The sequence below is a fragment of the Triturus cristatus genome, chromosome 1_2 (genome assembly GCF_964204655.1).
Source record: "Triturus cristatus chromosome 1_2, aTriCri1.1, whole genome shotgun sequence".
Lineage (NCBI taxonomy): Eukaryota > Metazoa > Chordata > Amphibia > Caudata > Salamandridae > Triturus > Triturus cristatus.
This window is the reverse complement of record NC_140580.1, coordinates 921,850,239-921,870,501: the sequence shown is the minus strand read 5'-3', so window position 1 is coordinate 921,870,501 and position 20,263 is coordinate 921,850,239. Positions and strand designations below refer to the sequence as shown.

General features: G+C 44.1%; 1 protein-coding gene across 4 annotated transcripts in view; it reads left to right on the top strand.

The window, feature by feature from the left end:
• CLSTN1 (calsyntenin 1) overlaps window positions 1-20,263 on the top strand; it is a 442,723-nt gene that overhangs the window by 177,600 nt on the left and 244,860 nt on the right. For all 4 annotated transcript variants that reach the window (XM_085609788.1, XM_085609783.1, XM_085609779.1 and 1 more), the window contains 3 exons: window positions 5,030-5,238; window positions 10,910-11,059; window positions 11,376-11,561. In XM_085609788.1, the coding sequence (XP_085465914.1) occupies window positions 5,030-5,238; window positions 10,910-11,059; window positions 11,376-11,561 (545 nt within the window). The remainder of the gene's footprint in view (window positions 1-5,029; window positions 5,239-10,909; window positions 11,060-11,375; window positions 11,562-20,263) is intronic.

The window sequence follows — 20,263 nt, the reverse complement described above, 5'->3', positions numbered from 1 at the left end:
TTTAAATGGGCTGTTGATGCACTAGGCATATGATATGAATGGCCAGGGCAAAAGGAGATTGCTATGCCAATATCCTGCCCACTCTAGCTAGATAAGATGCAGAAATGTGTGGCAAAGCTGTGGGTAGAGAAGGAAGTTAAGTGGAGGAGTGCAGTGAATAATGTAACCGCCCATCCCTAAATGCAGTCATAGACAGCCCTGCTTCATGAAGAGAGCAGCCAGAGTCAACGAGCTACCCATTCTAACTGAGCCGCTAAATGATATTGTTAAAAATCGTCGAGAGCCAGTCCTCTCGCCTCTACCAGAAGTTTCATTGTGGCAAGAGCTACTTGATGGTTCCCACCACCCTAGAGCAAAACTGCCAAATAGTTGAGTTGTAAAAAGGGGAAGTTTGACAAAGGAGGTGAGGATAGACCACCATCTTCGCCAAGGTCACCCTCCGGATTACAGAGAGAGGTAAGAATGCCCAGAAAATCATCTGGGAAGGGAATGCTCTCGAGACTTCACCCAAATTACCATCATGAAGGTCCACAGGAGAGCGATATATGTTGATTCCGGGGTGCCGAAATGTAGGCATTTCAAACTTCAATAGAGGGTCAAGCTGTGTCCAAAGAGGACCATGGACGGTTTCTTGCAGAGGGAAGATGCAGGATTTAGCCCAGTTTACCTGGAGACCGATGCAATTCTGATGGATAGTTCTAATTACAGATTCCTCATCTTTTGACTATCCCCAGGCTCTAATCTGGTCTGGAATGTTTTCCCAAGTGTGCTGGGAGATAGTGCCATCGGATACGACGGCCTTGTGCTGCCTCTAGAAGTTACTGTTCACAACCACATATATGCGTTGGCCCTGCACGTTGATGTGGGTTACTTTCTGCGTCTTTTGACGTATATCTAGTGCTCAGCTCCCAATTTCCTCGGTTTTACAGACCTCTAAAATACATCAGAATTCAACAGTGTGCCAGCAAAGATCTTCCCAAAACCATTGGCTGTAAGGCATGCTGTGACTGCAGGAAGCATATGTCAGTCACTGATCCAAATGCTGCCCTCAACCTTGGATGATCCACAGCCATTTCATTTCTACATTGAGTGTACTAGAGACTACTCAGTTGAAGACAATCTTTTCATTTGGTTTGCTTGTGCTGGGAAGGCGGAGCAGTAAGTCTCCCAACCAGGTGGGTCATCCGGTACATAAAAAAAGGTTAAGCCTGCTCAAGAAGGATCTCCCTACTCAGAGGGTCTGCAGGGTAATTTTACTAGAGCCATTGCTGCCACAATGGTATTGGTGAGGGGTGTTCCAGTACTTTACCGCTGCTACATGTGCATCTTTGAGCTCAACAAGCACTACCGCCTCAACAATCAAAAGGTGAGGAATCAGAAGAACCAGTTAGTTTCCTTTGGTAAAAATCTTTCTGGTGCATACTCGAACTGCAGATTCCTCACTGCCCTCCTTTCTCCCAAGTACTGTGGCGTAGTGTCCTGTGAGGGGTTAGATTCCCCTACTGTGTTGATCCATGTCTGAAGACGCAGGAGTCTTCAAAGTTAACAGACGTTTGCACATGAGGTGTTGCCTTTATGCTTCCCGTACCTTTTGAAGGTAGCGCAAGGTCGTTGTGGAGCTGGATGGTGCCACCTACCAGCGTGTGTAAGCAAGTGCTTGAAGAGAAATAGCCAGACCCAGGATGGTTGCAGGGGCTAGTGAAACGGAAGAGAATCTACAATTAAAATATCCACCAGAAAGAGCATCACTGAAGATAGGTAATAAATTCATTAGGCTTCAAAATATGTGAATTATGAATTGACCCTGTTTGACACGGATATTGTACAGGCTTAATCTATTGGTATAAGTGCAAGACTTTTGTCTCTCCATGCTTAACACGGACTATAAGATACTAAGTCTCATCTTGGCCACTTGGCTATTGCCCCATATGCCGACCGTAATCCATCAGGATTAAACTGGCTTCATACCTGCTCAGAATACGGCCTTAAATATCCGAGCGATTACTACAGGTACTCGAAGCGGACTCTTGCCAAACGGATGCTGCTGCAGTGTTAGCCGTTGATACAGAAAAGGCAATTGACAGTTTGGAATGGCCATACCTGTTCCATGTCATGACCGGATTTGGGTTGGGATACGAGTTTATAGCATGGACGGCGTTACTTTATAGGTTCTCCACAGCGCGAGTTAGGACGGGCGGTGTGATATCTGGAGCTTGCGAAGTGAGCTGGGGCACGAGGCAGGGATGCCCATTATCCCCACTCCTATTTGCACTGGCCATGGAGTCATTGGCGGCAAAGGCTAGGACTGGGGGATACTACCGGGGTCTACAAGCACAAGGTCAGACCCACCATATAGCCTTGTATGCAGACCTACTCATGTTCTTAGAAGTCACATGGCAAGCATTGCTGGGAGCAAAGGCACTACTGCATGAACTAGGAGACGTGTCTGGCCTTAGAGTTAATTGGGCTAAATCATGCCTGTTCCCAACAGATGGTAATAGGGTTAGCTCGTAGAATATAGCAGGAGTAAGGTGGGAATATAGGTGCCTCCCGTATCTAGGGGTTCAGATCTATCACGCACGACCGGATTTATTGGAGGGCAATGTAGTTAGAGCGATAAGAGGGCTGGTGGGCAGTTTTGAGTTTTGGGGATCACTCCCATTGTCGGTTGCGGGGCGAGTGGCCTTACTTAAAATGGTAGACCTCCCCGACTGCTACACTATTTCGGGACCCTGCCGATTTGGATTCCGGCACGGATTTTTAAGCAACTCACATCCATGATCACAGGTTTCTTATGGGGCACTGGGAGGCGCCGGGGTGCCCTGACAGTATTAATGCGGCCAAGATCGGAGGGTGGATGGGCGGTTCCTGACTTTGGAACGTATTATTTAGCTGCGCAGCTGCAGTGGTTTACACAGAGAATGGCGCTGCGACTGCGAGGACCGGAGGAGAGAGGGGGAGCCCCGGAACTGAAGCTGCTCTCACAAATCCTACTGGACCTCCCTGTCCGGATTGGTTCCCTGCCTGAGGACCTTAAGACAGCAAGGCAATGTTGGAGGTGGAGTTTCAAACGAGCAAGTATGGCATTGCCGTATGCCTCTGATATTCCGCTCTCTATGTGTGAGGCACTTCCTCACGAGGGCTCCCGGCGGGAGTTGAGCGATTGGGATGAGAAGGGGTTGACCACTATTGGAGATCTATATGAGGATGGGAACATGCTGCCCTTCCATGTTTTGCAGGAGCGGTTTGGCTTGCGAGGGGGCGACGACTTGCTTCATGCGGCACTCACTGCAGCCGTCCGTGCGCACTGGAAGGAGGGCCAGACTGATCCTATGACTTCTTTGGGGTGCCAATATATTGTGACTGCTGCAGGGATGTACAAGGTGGTCACCTGCCTCTACTAGCGCATGACGTAGGAGAAGCTGGCTCCTATGGATGTTCTTAAGCGCAAGTGGGAGGTGGATGTGGGAGATGAGATACCGGATAGGGCCTGGGCTGAAATAGTGGAACGAGCGTACCAGGAATGCTCGTTTTCAACTGGTACACTTCTATACTTTGCATAGAGCCTACCTCACCCCGGCAAAAATCAAAACCTACTACGGATACAGATGAATACCCGAGGTGTCGAGGAGAGGGAGCAGATTTCCCCCACATGATCCCGGGGTGCCCACTGCTAGCTAGCTATTGGACTGAGGTGGTAGCCCTGTTGAACGCAGTGACAGACAGATTTGGGGCTGGCAATGGGGCCATGTGTCCTGCATGGGTTCCCCCATACGGCTAGAAACTAAGATCACTAGCAAGTTTATAGGCATGGGCCTATTGCTGGCCAAAAGGGAAATCACAATGCACTGGAAAGCGAGAGGGGCCCCTGGAGTAGCTAGATGGAGAAAAGAATTCATCAAATGGGCGGATTGTGATGGGATAGTGCGACTGCAACTAGCAAAGAGAACGGGGAGCGAGAGGGCGTTAGAGGCGGCCAGGGCATGGGAGCACTTGGTAGGCTTACTGTAAGACCCAGACACTGCTAGCGAGGATGATACTGAGCCGCTCCTACCGGAGTTAGAACGGCACCACGATAAGCACATTGCAGCAGTAACATAGACGCATCTGGTGTACGTAGGATAGGCCATCATGGGTTAGCAGCACGCACGTGCTTACATTCTTGGGCTGCTGGACTACCACCAACTATGCAATGCCTATGTTTACTGATTGTAAAGTATAATACTGAAAGTGACATGCCTGGGGGGAGGGGAAGAGATGGGAGATGTATTAGATTTATTTGATTTAGAATTGTTATGATTCATGATGAGGGTATAGCTTGTGGGTACTGTTAAGTAGGGAGGGATATTCTTTTGTATCCATGTCTAATTTTTCCTCGACTCACCTATTACGTGATAAAGTGTTGGTATGTATTTTGGGCTTTAACTATAGACCTTAGAATTGTATGATTGAAGGGACATTCGAGGTGTGTATTGCCAAGGACAGGTTCTAATAAGCGACTAATGTTTTTGATTTGCAAAACGAATAAAATTTGTTTTCCAAAAAAAAGATAGTGCAAGACTTTTGTTTTGGAAAATGTTTTTAGTGGGAGAGAAGGTTTTGAGTTAGATTGATGCTCTCTCTGGGTAAGTCGAACCTTCTCTGTGCAAAGGCTTTATATTATTTTTATATCTGCTCTTGGACCAAGCAGTCATATTCTGACTTAACGTAATTCCTTGTACAACAATTAGACATGGGATGGGAAAGAAATGTATGATATTCTTAGCACCTTAAATAATGGGCATTGCGAGTATTCAGTTTTTCAGTTACCTAATGTGAGGAGCCCTGCTGTTTGGCTCTAAGGACATATGTTAGTAATACCCTGCACAGAGAATGCCATCTCTTTGAAGGCCATGAATACTGATGTGTGGAAATAGTCTATACTTCTGTGTTGGCTCATTTAATTGGCAAAACCACAAGTCCCTTGCTTAAGGGCTGAACCTGACCTGTGGGTGAATTTATTGGACTGTTGTTTTTGTTGTGTCCACAGAGCCACAGTGCATATTCAGGTGAATGATGTAAATGAGTATGCCCCTGTATTCAAGGAGAAGTCTTACAAGGCAACAGTTATCGAAGGCAAGAAGTATGACAGTATCCTGCAGGTGGAGGCCTTGGATGCTGACTGCTCTCCCCAGTTCAGCCAGATCTGCAGCTACGAGATTGTGACTCCGGATGTACCCTTCACCATTGGCAAAGATGGTAAGAGACCGAAGTGACATGATTACAGAAGTGTGGTACTGGCTTTGGGGAAGAAGAGTTGAGGTGTGGGGGTTAGTGTTAACCTTTTGTACGTGCAGCGACAAGCAACATCACCTATTTGTACTTCTTAAGTTTGTGGCACTAATTAGAACGCTGTGCTTGCTTCAGCCTGAAACGCTCCAGTGTAGTGACCTTTTATTTTGATCAGTGAATCTTCAGTGTGTCTCTATCAAAGCCTGCTTTTTGCGTGACGATTCAGTCTTTGCAACACTAAGCTGGTGATGTGAGCGTGCCTCAGGTAGTTCAATGAAGCTGGATGCTTGCTAAACTCCTATGTCTGTTCACCTGAGAAGCTCATTTACAGTTACCTCTTGCTTGAAAATCTGTACCACAAGATTTGTTTCTTAGATTTGGATGTATGTTAAAGCGGGTTGTGATTTTTCGTATTGATGGCAACTAGTTCTTTAGATTTATAATTGATTGCCAACGAATATGAAAATTGCAATGTTGACCCAATGTTCTTGACTCTCTTGGAAAATGGTTCAGTTTAAAACAGTGGCATTTTGTGGGCAGAGCTGCTGAACTAGACTTGTAAATGCACCATTGGCTAGGCAATAGGTTTGCATACGTATTCATTCTTCACCCATTTTGCCCTTTTTCAGAAATAGGACACATTACTACTTTGAAAATTGTTGCAGTTTAACTGGAACTTCATTTCTAATTTGTGCATGGCTCCATTGTTTTTTGAGGTACTTGAATGTATTCTTAACTTATTGAGATGTGCATGGTATGCCGCAAAGGCATCCACTTTCTCTTGTCTACCTCGCACTCATTCCCCTGTGTCAGTTAAGGTTTCTGGCACCCATCGAGTAGCCCTTTCCTTTCTGTCAAGCTAGGCCAGCAATTTCCCCGCCCTGTCGCCCACCTCGTATAGATGGCGCTCTGTGACGATGGTGGGTTTTAACTGCTTCCATTGAAACATCCCTGAACTCCTTTCAAGGCTAGGCTGTAATGCCCTACACTGGATCTGAATGTAGGAGCACAGACTCTTGGATCTCCCAATCTAAAGAGTCCAAACTTTCCTGCTTTTCTTTCTTGTGTCCCACTATCAATGAGACCCCTTGACCTTTTATTTCAGTCTTGTAGGCCTCCCATAGGCTCTATGCGGACACCACAAAGCCCACATTCTCTTTGAAATATTGTTCTGTTGCTGTACTAAGGTTTGTACGGTTTTGAGGTATCTTCAAATACTAAGGGCTAATTACAAGACTCCTTTGCTCATCTCAAAGCGGGCTGCCAAGTGTCGCCCAGACCAGGGAGTGATCATATATCCCCCTGGCAAGATGACAAACTTCTTTAAAGTGGGGGAGCAGATGAGGCAGGGGAAGGACATGAACGTTTTGTGAAAGGCTGCCATGGGTGCCCGATTGGTATGTGTATTGCAGTTCCATAGGGTTACAGGCGCATCATGTGTCTACGAGTCCAGGGCCATCAAGGAGTCAGCCAAAGTCTAACCGGTCGAATTAATGTGTTGAGCGGACCACCGGTCTTTTGTTTCACAAGGAGCCGCATTGAAATCCCCGCCCACTAGTAGGTCAACGTCCGGGAGCCTCAATAGAAGATCACTATGCTCAGCAAAGGCCACGTCGTATAGCCGAGGGGGAAAGTATACTGAAACAAAATTGATTGTGGTGTCCTCCCACTTACCAGAGATTGCAGTGTGTCTTCCGGATCGATCAACCTAGATGCCCTAGACCATGAAAGGGAGGGATTTACGCTCCATGGATCCCATGGTGTAGCCCTCATGAACCATCATTTTAAAACCCCAGCGGTCCAGAGATCGACAGTAAATAAGAGAACTTACTTTCTCCAAGACTGGATGCATGTATACAATATTACTAGGCAAAAGGCAGCAGACCACTTTACATGGTCAAAGAGCAGCATAAAGTCAATGAATCCGGAAACAAAGGAGGGATGTGGGTGGATAATGCATTCTGATGTGTTCTTAAATGAGGTGAATCTTCAACTCTTTCCTAAATTGGAGCAATATTGGGGGAGTCCCGATGAAAACAGAAATGTTACTCAAGATCCTGGGTGCATTACAATTCTAACCTGCAGTCTGATGGTGTCCTAGCTGTGAGTGTGCAAACATCCATCAGAGATTGCGAGTTTGTCTGCATCAAACTGTTATGCCTTGTCCAAAAAGGACTCTCATTCCATTAAGCTGCTACTATACGCCACGCTTTGGTTGTTCCTGTCTTGGACATCTGCCAAGCAGCCACATGGTCACCTGTCCATACTTTCATTAAGCTCTACTGTATCAGTTCTGAAGTCCACAGTGAAGATAAGTTTGCTTGCTCGGTCCTGCAGGACTTGCTGGTAGAAGTCAACACCAGAGACCCATCTACTAGAGGAAGGCTTTGCTAAGGTGCTGATCATAAGGTGAGGAGTCTAAGCTTAGAAGTATCCAACTTTTTTCTGGTGGATACTCCATCTAACCAGAGATTCCTCACCGACCATCCCCTTTCCTATTTGCATTGTGGACTTTTATCAATATTAATAAAAAGGTTTCAAGTTAGACATGCCAGTACAAACTCAGACTTGTCAGTCACATTATAAATCTGAAGGTGTGGATTAGATGGGAAATATTAGATGCCCATGCACAAGGTTGGCTCCTATATGCAGCTCTTTGTTGCCACTTCTGAAGGTGGAGTCATAAGAGGCTGATAATGCCACCTACCAGTTAACAGTTTCATTTACAGTCTGTAAATCCTGCAGTACCTTATGGTGAGAGCAGGCGAGGAGCATCCAGTCTTCCAAATAGGGGAAGCTGAACCAACTCCCTTATCCCACCACGCTTGTGTGGCATATGAAGGTTGCTACCACTTCCATGCACTACAGTTTGAAGCACTGGCATCTGATCAAAAGGAAATACTGCATATTGACGGTGCTTTTACTGGTCTAATTTTGAGGAATACTTGCTGAGACAGATTGAATTGTAAAACTATTTATCTTTGCATGGTGTGCAACCAATCTCCTCGATTTGTGTGGGGGAAAATGATGACGTGCCAGCATACTCAATTCCTTTCTCTTGTCCCATTTCTGAATCTTGATCTATGTCTGGGGGTAGCAGGTGCGATGTGCCTGTTATTTTGGAACAAACTCAGTTGTTGAATGGGACCTTCTTGTTCCACCTGGGTGGAGTGGCTGGCGATTATATTTGCAACTTAATCTTCGATCAGTGCTGTGCAATATCGTTCACCAGTCTGGTTTTTGTAATAGTCTGCCAACCAGGGAGAGAGGGTTAGAAATGCCCCTGCCATTAAGTGGGGGTGGTGCAGATTGATAGCCATTATTGTATTGCTGAGCAGTTAGAGGGGAGCTACAAGTAGAGTAGCTGGACTAGACTTTGCTGTTGGCTTCTGCCTGACACCCTCAAAGTCTTTAGATGCCCTCTCCTAAGGACCATGGGGCCTTAGAAGTATACTCCTTAGAAGAATGTTCGTATGTGCACCAGAAAAAAGGTTGGACATTTTTGAAAACCTTTCCTCCAGAGTTTTAGTGGATTGATTGGGGAAAAAGTATCTGACTGGCACTTACACAGCATCAGATTGAATTGCAGCTTCATCCCACTCAAAGCTCCCTGGACTTCTGGGGAAAAAAACAATGAAGTCCCATTCTACGTTGGGACTTAGACAATTTTCAGCTAGAAATCTCTAGTGTTCTCATGGGAGCAACCTGCTTTAGGTATCCACCTTTGGTTTCACAGCATTGGCTACAATTTCAGCAGGGTCTCAGTTCCTTCTTGAGAAGAAAAATTCTCCACGACAAACTCCTTTACTACTCCGGAACTTAGAAACTTCAGCAAACTTTTTGACTTCCAGAATTTCACTGGCCAAATCCACTTGTATCCGACTAGGGCTCCCTTACTACTGTGGGTTATCCTGTCAATTTTTATTTCTATATTTCTGATGACGTATACAGCTAAGTTGCCAGAGAGGGTTGTAAGATTGCAGTTTAAGAACCCATTTACTCATGTACTTTCTACACGCTGGTTTTAAACCCAGCTTAGGTACAGAGTGGGTTATAACCTACCCGCTGGACGATGTGGGCATTGTGATTTGAAGGAGACCGTGCCAAAGCCGTGATGCGGTTAGTTTCATCAGCTACCTTTGACATAGGTTAACTGTCAACTGGCATACCTTGTTTTGGAGTGGATTTGTCCTTCATTAGGTTAGACAGTATTCATATCTGCAGGTGGGAGCCAGGTGCAGACATTGACACAAAGTGTCTCCCTAAGGCCCAGGACCTTTGTGCGCTGGTGGATGAATGACAACCTTCTTAAAATTGCACTTCTCTAAGGCTATTTGCTTACACAATAGAAGCTTAAAAGCTAGATGGAATTCCTGAGGCCTACCTTGATGGGTATTTGTGGGCCTTCTTCCTTTGAGGTTGTGAGAAACCTGGGTGTCTTAGTGAACTCTAGGCTTTCCCTAGTTAGTCAGCTTTCTGTAGTTCCTTAAGTTGCTATTTTTACTTAATTTTCTATGGGATCCTACCATTTTTATAATTATAATCTCATAATTGTGGTGCCGACAAACGCTGCTCTATATAGATATGTGCAATTCTACGAACCCAGGATTGCCGACAACATCTTCTAAGAGACTTCAACATATAGAAATGCTGCTTGTTCATATGAGCCTTGGCTTGGTGAAGTTTACTGTTTTCTAATCACTTGCGACAGATTGTCCACGTTGAGAATGAGGGTTTTGTTTTCACTCTGCATTATGCATCATGTATACATTCCACAAGTTAAAGTTTCCTTCAAAAACAAATGCATCTTGATTAGCCAGTACGTAATTTATGTTTAGCTGGGAAGTATTGTCTCCTGTTGAGGAAGAAAACATTGATTAGCTTTCTGATTACTTTAATTAATCACCTGGAGTATTTTATTTTATTTCCAGGAAGCTTCTAGAACCTAAAGTGTTGACCCACAGTTACATTTAGTGATTTGATTACTCATAATCTGTAGGCACCCTTCTGCTACACCCTAAGCCATAAAATGAAAACAAACCATAGATTGGCTTTATTCTTAAAGAAAGGAATTGTGTATATTACTCTTATGAAGGGTACAGGTATGCTCCTTCATATGATCTATACCCAAATGATGCTTGGCACTCAAACGTCTACTAAGTAATGACAGTAGTTGTTACTACTCCCCTTTAATGGCGGCAGAATAATCCATTGTAAATAAAGCGATAGAGCCACGAGGATGGAGTAACTAAGTCACCTTAAAGGTTATAGCATCCTTCCCTATCATGTCTTTGAATGAATAAACATTCTGCTAACCTACCAAATATCTACCAATATCTTAACCGGTCTCCTGGTTTAAAATCCTTTCACGGAGTGGGATATCAAAATATACTGCATTTAACTGTCTGCACTGCACTCTGAGAAACTTAAGAAGCCTTCTAGAACAAGGCCGTATCCTTCTGATGAGGGTGCAGACTAGTTGACCCATTTTCTGAATTAAAAGAATGTTTAGCATGGTTGGTTATTGCATAGTTTTACCTTATTATTTGATTGATTTAAAATAAAAAATTTCACGCTTTGATTCTGCTGAAAGCTAGAACTTCCAAGTATCAAATTTTTTCCCTTCTGGCTTACACAGGCTTCATTAAGAACACAGAGAAGCTGAACTATGGCAAAGAGCGACAGTATAAGCTCACGGTCACTGCATACGACTGTGGGAGCAAAAGGGCCACTGAAGATGTGCTGGTGAAAATCAGCATTAAACCTACATGCAAGCCCGGCTGGCAAGGTAAGCATAAATATACACCAAGTTCTTTTCACCATCGCGTTCTTCTTTCTTACTGCCACAGTATGACCCCCCCCCCCCCCAATTAATCAAAACTTGGATTCCTATTGTTTCTTCGAGTCACCATTGTCCATCATTGTTGTACAAACACCTCCATTTCGGATCACTTATTTACTGTGGTCTTCTATACTTTGATTTCCCCTTTGCTCCTTTCAGTTCCCTAAGCCATGACTATATCATCCTCTCTTATGTTCATTAACTGTGCCCTCCCAATTACCCTTGGCTCATGAGCATCACCATCTCTGTTGTGCAATTGCAGGTTGGAGCAAACGGATAGAGTATGAGCCAGGCACTGGTTCTTTGGCTTTATTTCCCAGCATGCATCTGGAAACATGTGATGAACCCATCACATCAATACAAGCAAATGTGGAGCTAGAAACCAACCACATTGGGAAAGGGTGTGACAGAGACACCTACTCCGAGAAGTCCCTTCACAGACTCTGTGGTGAGTAACCTAATTTTTCTTTACAATATATATTTTGATTCACTTCATGTGGTGAGGTGCCTGTGGGGGTCAGTAAATATATACTCAAACTAATTGGAACTTCTTCGTCAATGCTTTGCTCTGGCATTGGCATGCTTTCCATGTAGGATTAGAAGGTAATATTGCAAGTGAAATTTGACTAAGAATACATTCTTGACAATTTAATTTCTGAATGATTGCAAAATTCCAGTGATCAACATGTTTGGCACTTTATCAATTGTAAATTTTTAAAGTGCAGTCCTTTCGCTTTAAGTTTAAATAATCTTTAACGTATTCAGCAGTTCTCCAGTATTGAATCTTTCATAGATTCACATGCTTGAACTTCCCTGCCTTCGAGGTGGGAGTCCCATTGTAATTAGAACTAGCAGTAAAAGTCAACCGCACTAGACAGTTCAGTCCAACCAAATGAAATTGTATACCAATCCACATTTTAAGTAGATCCAAACTTCACCATATCAGAGAGGAGCCTTGCCTCATTTCTCTCTTCCAGAGCCACCACACCCCAGATTTCTAGCCGCACGTCATGTGAAAGAGATTCTCTCTGAGCTCTGCTCAGTTCTTTGAAGAAAGACTGATACTGTCACATCTGTGATGTTTAGTTGAAGATTTCTTATTTGCACTTAGGAATATTTATTATCCTGCCTATGCCTAATCCTGGCAGAATCGTATTCCCCTCTTTTTATAATGCACAAGGCACTTTATGTGCCAAGCAACAGCAGCAAGCTCCTTATAAATGTTTAGAGCCAAGAATGGAGTTTGTATTGTCCTTGCTACCACCTTCACATTGAACCAACCCTCAGAGGATGCATTTGTTAAGTTGTTATGCAATACAACTTAGGCTAGCAATGTGAGGCTACAAGGTGGGTGGTAACGCAGGGTATTGGCGCTCCTAGGCAGTGCGCAGATAATGCTAGCAATGCACCTGGGGTCCTAGTCTATTACCCCAGTATCCATGTTGCTCTCCTTGCACATTGACCGAACTGGCTACACTTTGCATATTTAGTTAATTACAGCTGAAAATGTATATATCTAGTTAGCTCGAGATGAATATTTTATGTCCGATCTTAAGATTGATAAATGGAAGTAATGTTTTCACGATATGGTCCCCAATCCTTTTAATTATGAAATCTGCTGTATCATGCTTTAACATTAAAATTGTTGAGGTTTTTATCAACTAAACAATAAACTTACTTATAATCCTGGCAGAATCTCACCATGTCATAGTGATCCAAAGAGGGTTTGTTCATACCTTGTAGGACCTGTGGTAAGATGAGACAATTTTCTCAGGACACCCTAAGGATTTTCTGTATTGTTTGTACCCTGATCATACCCCTAAAGACAGCAAATTCTGTAGAACGGTTTCTGCTAAGACATTGAAAGACAGACAGAGAAGCAATGCTTCTATTATGGCTTCGAAACAGGAAAGCGACAAACTCCAGTCTCTAGGCATGAAGGATCCATAACTCCTGGGAAAATGACCTTAAAAAGAGAAAACCATTGTAAGGAGTTGATTAGGGAACCACCTAAGAAATTACCTACAGTGACAGAGAAAAAAAAGCCACATCAGGAGAAATTGAGTCAGTCAGCAACTCAAGACTAAACTAAAGGAATTAAAGTGTGAACCTTTCACTCCTTTCTAAAGGTCATTAGCCTCTGCAGATCTAAAGAAGCCTACCTCAAATCCTTTTCTCAAATTACGCAAGTCGGCTTCAAAATCGTTGACGGTTAAGAGGTTTTCGACGACGATCTCTACTACTTGGTGTCAATTGCGTCATCAACATCCCAACTAATCTTGAGGATGTCTTTTTCATCGATACTGTCCACGACATGCCGTCATTGACATCGTTGACTGGCGATCTGTTGGTGCCCTCGTGGATGGCGGAACCTACAACTGCACAGTTGATGGCTACACAGGCGATGACCAAGGTTTTAGCCTCAAAGACTGCTCTGTCGACCATCGTTGCTGAACCATTATTAAGACCAGAGCAAACCTCACCAGTTAAAGTTTTGCCTCTGCCAACAGTACTCGGTTTAGAGGTAGAAGATGAATGATGACGGGACTTTTGGGCCAGCAAGCAGCCCATCACAACTGCAGGTAAAATGCCTGGAAACAGTCAAGGAGTTTGACCAGGATGAGCTAACTCATTTACAAGGGATTTTCTTCTTTAGGCGAAGGCAGCACAATAGAAAAAAATCGTATGAAGAGTTTCATGATACCTACCCTTATGAGGAATCTTTTGGGCCTTCTCAGAAACCACTGACACAACAAAGAAGCCCGGTTACACAGCAGAAAGGCCTTCCACAACCAAAACCGCTAGATAAATTACTATTCACGATGACTATGTAGATCAGGACGATTAGCTTGAAGAACCTGAAGAAAGTGAAAGACCCTAGGGTCAAGCCACAAACACAAAGTGAATGGGATGATTATGTTTCACAAATGTCCACCCCTCCATCGTCTCTAGCGGCTAGCTTGCCACCAGATGATTTTAGAAAGAGCTGCCAAAAGGTTTGATCTGCCAGTATCTGTTCAACAACCAGACTGTTTCCTGTATGACTTGAAAGAAATGAGGATATCCGGGAGATCTATACCCATTGTTGAATATATTTGGGCAGTAGGCCTTACGGTCATGAAAAACCCTGCTACGGTGGCAGTAATATCCAGACTCGACTAGAAATACAAGACCCCATTCAACTCCCCAGCTTGTCTGATAGGTCACCTAAAACCAGATTCGGTGGTTATACAGGCAGCACAAAAACTGAAGCTAATACTCCAGAGGAGGCCATCCGTCTAACAGATATCAGCCATATATCCATCAACAACAGGGATATCTCCAGCAATTCTGAGCAATACCGACCTCCACCAGCAACCGCTTTCTCTAGGTAACCAAATTGGAGAAAATGAACTGGTACATGGAGGGGACAGGAGTTCTCTAGGAGGCTGTGACAGTCATGACACTAGTTGTATCTCTTTGGTTAGCTCCCTTGAACGTTAGAGGCACTCTCAGCAACTTTAATGAAAATTAAAAGACCATCTCTTTGGACACTTGGGTGTTGGGTATAATCCAGTATCTCGCATTAACAGGTATTTTAGCGTACGCCTTTCCGCCTCCGATCCCACGGATTCTAAACAAACTGAAAAGAGAATATTGTTGAATTATACTAATAGCCCCAGCGTGGCAAAAACAATTGTTGCACACAGCACTCATACTAATGTCCGATTAGCAGCAAATTCCACTCAAGGCAGTCCCAGGATTGCGTCCATGAACAATAGCCAGGTAATACACCTGAACAGGAATCACTCAATTTAGAGGCCTGGCTCCTGAATACGGCAAATTCCACCAGCTGAATATTTCTCAACAATGCAGAGACTTACTGGCAAAAGCCAGAGCCTAATCCACAAATAAATCTTATTGTCTTTGACATCAGCACAGATATTATCATACCTAATCAGCTTAGCTCACTTTGGATTATTTCATAGTTCAATTAGGGTTCATTTTACAGCAATATCGAAATTCAGGTAATATAGAAACCAAAAGTCTCTATGGTCAGACAGACTAATAAAATACTTTTTAGAAGGACTATTTAGAACTTCTCCAATAAAGAAACTGCCAATTCCTTTGCAGCTGAACACAGTATTGGCTCAGTTGATAAGAGGGCCTTTTGAGCCTATACATAAGGCAGACATCATATCTTTCATGGTGGACAGCTCTTCTCATAGCCCTTACATCAGCTAAAAGAATTGGTGAAATACATGCTTTACAATTCGACGACCATACTTGCAATTTAAAAAGGACAGAGTTATTTTACGTACTAATCCTCATTTCAAACCTAAGATTCCAACAGATTTTCATTTCAATGAACCTATTGTCTTAAAGTCATACATACAGAATCCTTCAAATGAAGCAGAAAAGGCTCTTCACTCATTGGATGTCGGGGTGCTTAACATTATATATTGAAAGAACAAAATATTTTAGAAAATCTGATCAGCCCCTGGTCGCTTTAGTACCTCCACAAACACGTTAAGCTATTTCGCTAGGTGGTATAGCAAGATGGGTATCAGCAGCTATATAGTTCTGCCATGAAAAAACAGGAAGACCTCTTACATCTAAAGTGCATTCTAACACAACAAGAAGTGTAGCAACCTCTACAGCTCCTTTTTGCCGGAGTATCATTACCCAACATATGCAAAGCAGCCACATGGACAAACAGTCCTGCAATTTGCTAGTCACTATTGTCTGGATGCCAATACAAATCATGATGTGGAAGTTGGGCAAGCAGTTTTTTGCAACTTATTTCAGTGAGGTGAGCCCTACACCCCTCCCCTTCAGTCGCTCACCTCATTGATTGATGGACATACTACTATTAGGTAGTTGGCATACTTGACCTATGAACTCTGAAGTGGTGGCTCTGGAGGAGAGGAATGAGGCGCAAGGGCTTCTCTCTGATTGTTAAGTTTGGTTCTACTTCAATTGATGTAGATTGGTATACAATCTCAGGGGGTTGGATTTTGCTGTCTTATGCTTTTTGATTTTTACTGCTAGTTACTGTGAGACTCCCACCTTGACAGCGTGGAAGATTTAAACATGTGAATCTATGAAAGTTATCAATACTGGTGAACCACTGTGTACAGGTAAGTAGCTTGCTTATTAAATAAGCTTATTTTAAATAAATCAGCAGTAGCATCAGTTTGTTGCCAGTGTTGACCAAGTTATTCTTACATAAGTGTGAATGCATTTTTTGTTTACTGACTACAGAAACCTTACTCTTAAGTGTGAAATCATTTCAGCTCGAGTGAGCCTAGCTGTTTAGACAACCTTGATCTCGATGCTTCCTGTTAACCGATTCACATCAGACCGGTATGTTAGTCATCTTAAACCCGCTGTGGAAAATAACTACCCCCAAAGTCATCCTTAACTCTTAGACAGCCCCTCTGCAATGAACGTAGCGGATTCCATGTGAGCAGAGACTAAGCTATGCCCTAGTGAGAGATCACCGTTGCTTGACTGGGTACAAAAGTGTGGCCTCCATCTCTCTGGTGCTCAGTTCCTTTTTAAGTCCTTTTTCCTGGCCTGCATGTATAGGAATAATTTCAGTAAGAGCAAAAGAGGACTACCCTTAAACATTGTAAGTTTTCTGCCTATGGCAGGCTTCAGCACACACTCTGGGCCAGTGGACCTGAAGCCAAGCCTCAGTGTTTCATTGTTGACTAGTGTCTCTCCATGATTCTTCATAAGCAAGTGTTAGATCTTGTAACTACAGTGGCATCTTAATCTTCCCTGACACCCCTGTAAGTTCTTCATCCCTTCCACCATCACTAATTGGAATGATAGCTTCACATAAAGATGTGATACATCTGAAATTAGAAGTTCAATATTCATATCCAGCTTCATTAGATTGCTTACAGGACAGTTTTTAAAGTTTGCAGGAACATAATGTACTTCACAGCCCAATATTTTGACTGTTTAGTGCATCTGGGAGTCTCTGTTTTTTGCAACCTGTTTCACTTTTAAAATACCATCCCGTTAGACCCTCTAGTTTGTCATCTACTGCTCTAACAGGTGCTTCGATCATCACAGATTTCCAAACTAGATCAGATGCTAAGTTTGAGGCAGGATCTTTACGGCTTTGGTTAAATCTAGTTGTTCTAGAAGAGCTCTTCATCTCTCTCCTTTGGCCCTTTCACCTGAATCCTAATGCATGGTCTAAAGAGCTTTTATTTGATTTCTTTTGTTTTAGCTTTGGTGTTCTGGATTTCATCAATCAGCAGTGCCTTTTTTAAAAAAAAAATTACTGTCCAGGGCAGCACTGTAGTTTCTCAGCTGGACTGATTCTGAAGCTTTTTATTGTCCATGAGCACCTCCTACAGGTTGTGTGTGTGGACTATGGTGATGTTGACCACTCTTTTTCCAGTGCCTCCCCAGACCCATGAGCCTAGAAGCACAATAGGCCTTCCGCCGCATCTCTTACAGGCGTAGCTTTCTCTGCATTCTATTGAATATGCTGGGGAGCATGAAGCAATTGCCTTGCTTCAACCTGTGGGAACAAAATTCAAAGCTGCTCATCTACCCACTTGATGCTCCTTCGCTTCCTCAAGGTCAGGCATGCCCTCCCAGGACACAAAACATCCAGTGCCACCAGCTGCGCGCAATATGAGAGAGGTTTCACCGAGAGCAGGGTTCTCCAAAGTTGGTCCTGGAGGGCCCGATCCATGCCAGATTTTAAGATAACTACATGTTAGAGGGATGTGTGCTGTAGATACACAAGGTAAGGTGACTCCTCCTTTCGGTGATAGTGCGCATGGTCATTGACTCCATTGTTAGATTTTCTTTTTCCCGCCATCTGGTTCGGACGTGTATTGCTGCGCTCCAGAACAAAACTGTTCTTCGGGTTCCCCCTGACATGCAATCCTCTCTACCCTCGATGGTATTGTTTCGTACGCGTTTCCCAGTTCTCCACGTGTTTCGGCAATGGAATTAACTTTTTGATCGGAAAACTTTGTGGAAGGCCTTTGTGCCTTACTGCGCCAAGTCAGCTCTCCGTCGATGGATCAAACTCCATTTAAATTCTGTCCTCTGTGCCATGTGAAGTTTCTGCGCACCGACTCACACGAAGTATGCAACTTGTGCTTGTCTCCCGAGCACAAAGAAGACTGTGACGCTTGCAAATCGTTTGATCAAAGAAAACTCTTTGCTATCGTCGGGCTCGACGTCGAGAGATGTAACGTCAAAGCATCAAAGATGCGCTGGACATCTTCCGTCAAGATTCTGGCCAAGAAGACTTTGAGGCATCCGTGGCAGAGGAGGAGGAAGCCTGCTCCGAACAAGACTCCGACTCGGAGCTCGAGATAGACCTCGACGACGAAGAACTGCCGCAGGGACAAGGTGACGCGAGTACCGAGACCCCTTGCCCCTACAAACTACTCCGAAATAACTCAAGGCTTCGGCGCCACCTCTGCCTCCTGGCCAAGGTAAGCACCGAGACGATGTTTCCAACTCCCCGTCCCGCAACCGTCAGTCAAGCCTTTCGGCTCTGTACAGAGTCGTCAAAAGTTCTCCTCGGAACCGAAGGCCTCCAGTTCCAAACACAAGTCTGGCTTGGAGTTGAAATCATCTGTGTCGAAAGCCAAACAACCTTTGAAGCCGAAACCTTCCGCGCCGAAAGGACAGCTTGCACCGAAACAGAAAGATACCCTTTCAGATCCGAATCTAGACATTATTCCATTAACACCAGATCCCAAGCAAAAGAAGCTATAAATTAACCTTGAGACTGGCCGTATTCACATCAAGCTGCCTCACAAATGCAAGCTTCCTGATGAAGACCCATCTGACAAGATCCCTTTAAACAGGAAATCTGTTGCTACAAGTCCTTTTCTACTACCATCACCACTGCCTCCTTCTCCATCTGCGAATCCCTTGCAAATTACACCTCCTTATTCTCCACAATCTCACCATGATAATGACGATACATCTCGCAATAGATCCATGGGCAAATTATACACTTATTCCCCCAGCAGATAATGATCCAGACCTTTGCCAAGCCATCTCCTCCAGACAACAATGTATCCCATCAAGAATCATTGCCAGAGCTGCACAAAATCATGGGTGGTACTACACAAAGAATCATTAGAGGACGTTTCCTTGTGCGAGACTTTTTAGGATCCACACACAGGTTATCACAAACACTTCCTATTCTTAAAGGCATGATGAGACACGCTGATGAGATTCTTAAGGCCCAGTGAGAGCACGCATCTTGACTCCTAGGGTTGACAAAAAATATAAGGCCTCCCCTACAGACCCCATATTTATCAAGGAACAGATGCTATTAGATTCCCTGGAAGTGTCTAATACTCATAAGCAGGCAAATTCCCAGACATCAGGAGATGCTCCTCTGCCAGATAAGGAGTCAAAGTTAATTGACGTTTCTGGCAAGTGCATAGCTGCTCAAGCTGCGAATCAATGGCACATTGCAAATACGCATGGTCTTCTAGCCATGTGTGACGGCACACTGGGATGATATGGAGTAATTGCTTCATTATCTCCCCGAGGAGCATAAAGCTAAAGCACAGGACTTAGTAAATGAAGGTAAACTCATTTCTAATTCCTCTATACGATGTGCTCTAGATGCGGCAGACACCGCAGCTAGAGAGGTTAATACTAGCATCTTGCTCAGGAGACACACTTGGTTAAGGATTTCTGGGTTTAAGCCTTAATACTCCATTTGATAAAGAACACCTTTTTGGTCCAAACATAAATAGAGCGTTAGAAAATAATAAAGGACAATGAAGCCCATAGGAGCACCCAGTCTCTGTCCAACAGAGGCTCCTTTCGTCGCTCCTTTTACAGAGGAGGGTCTAAAACCCCATCCCAGACCAGAATACCTCAACATATAATGCTAACAACCAGTCCTCCCCCTCCAGAGGATTTTTTCAAGGAGGTCATATAGGGAACAACCTCAAGGGTAGGGGTACAGACAACACACCACATAACTCCCCTTCTCCCAATAATCAGTGACTTGCCCACTCTTCCCCTAAACCCCCCCCCGCCCCCCAGTCTACACCATACCTCTCGGGGTAAGACTTCAACAATTTCTCCCCATTTGGCAGTCTATACCAACAGACAAATGGGAGATCGGAATTATCCAACATGGTTATTGCCTGGAGC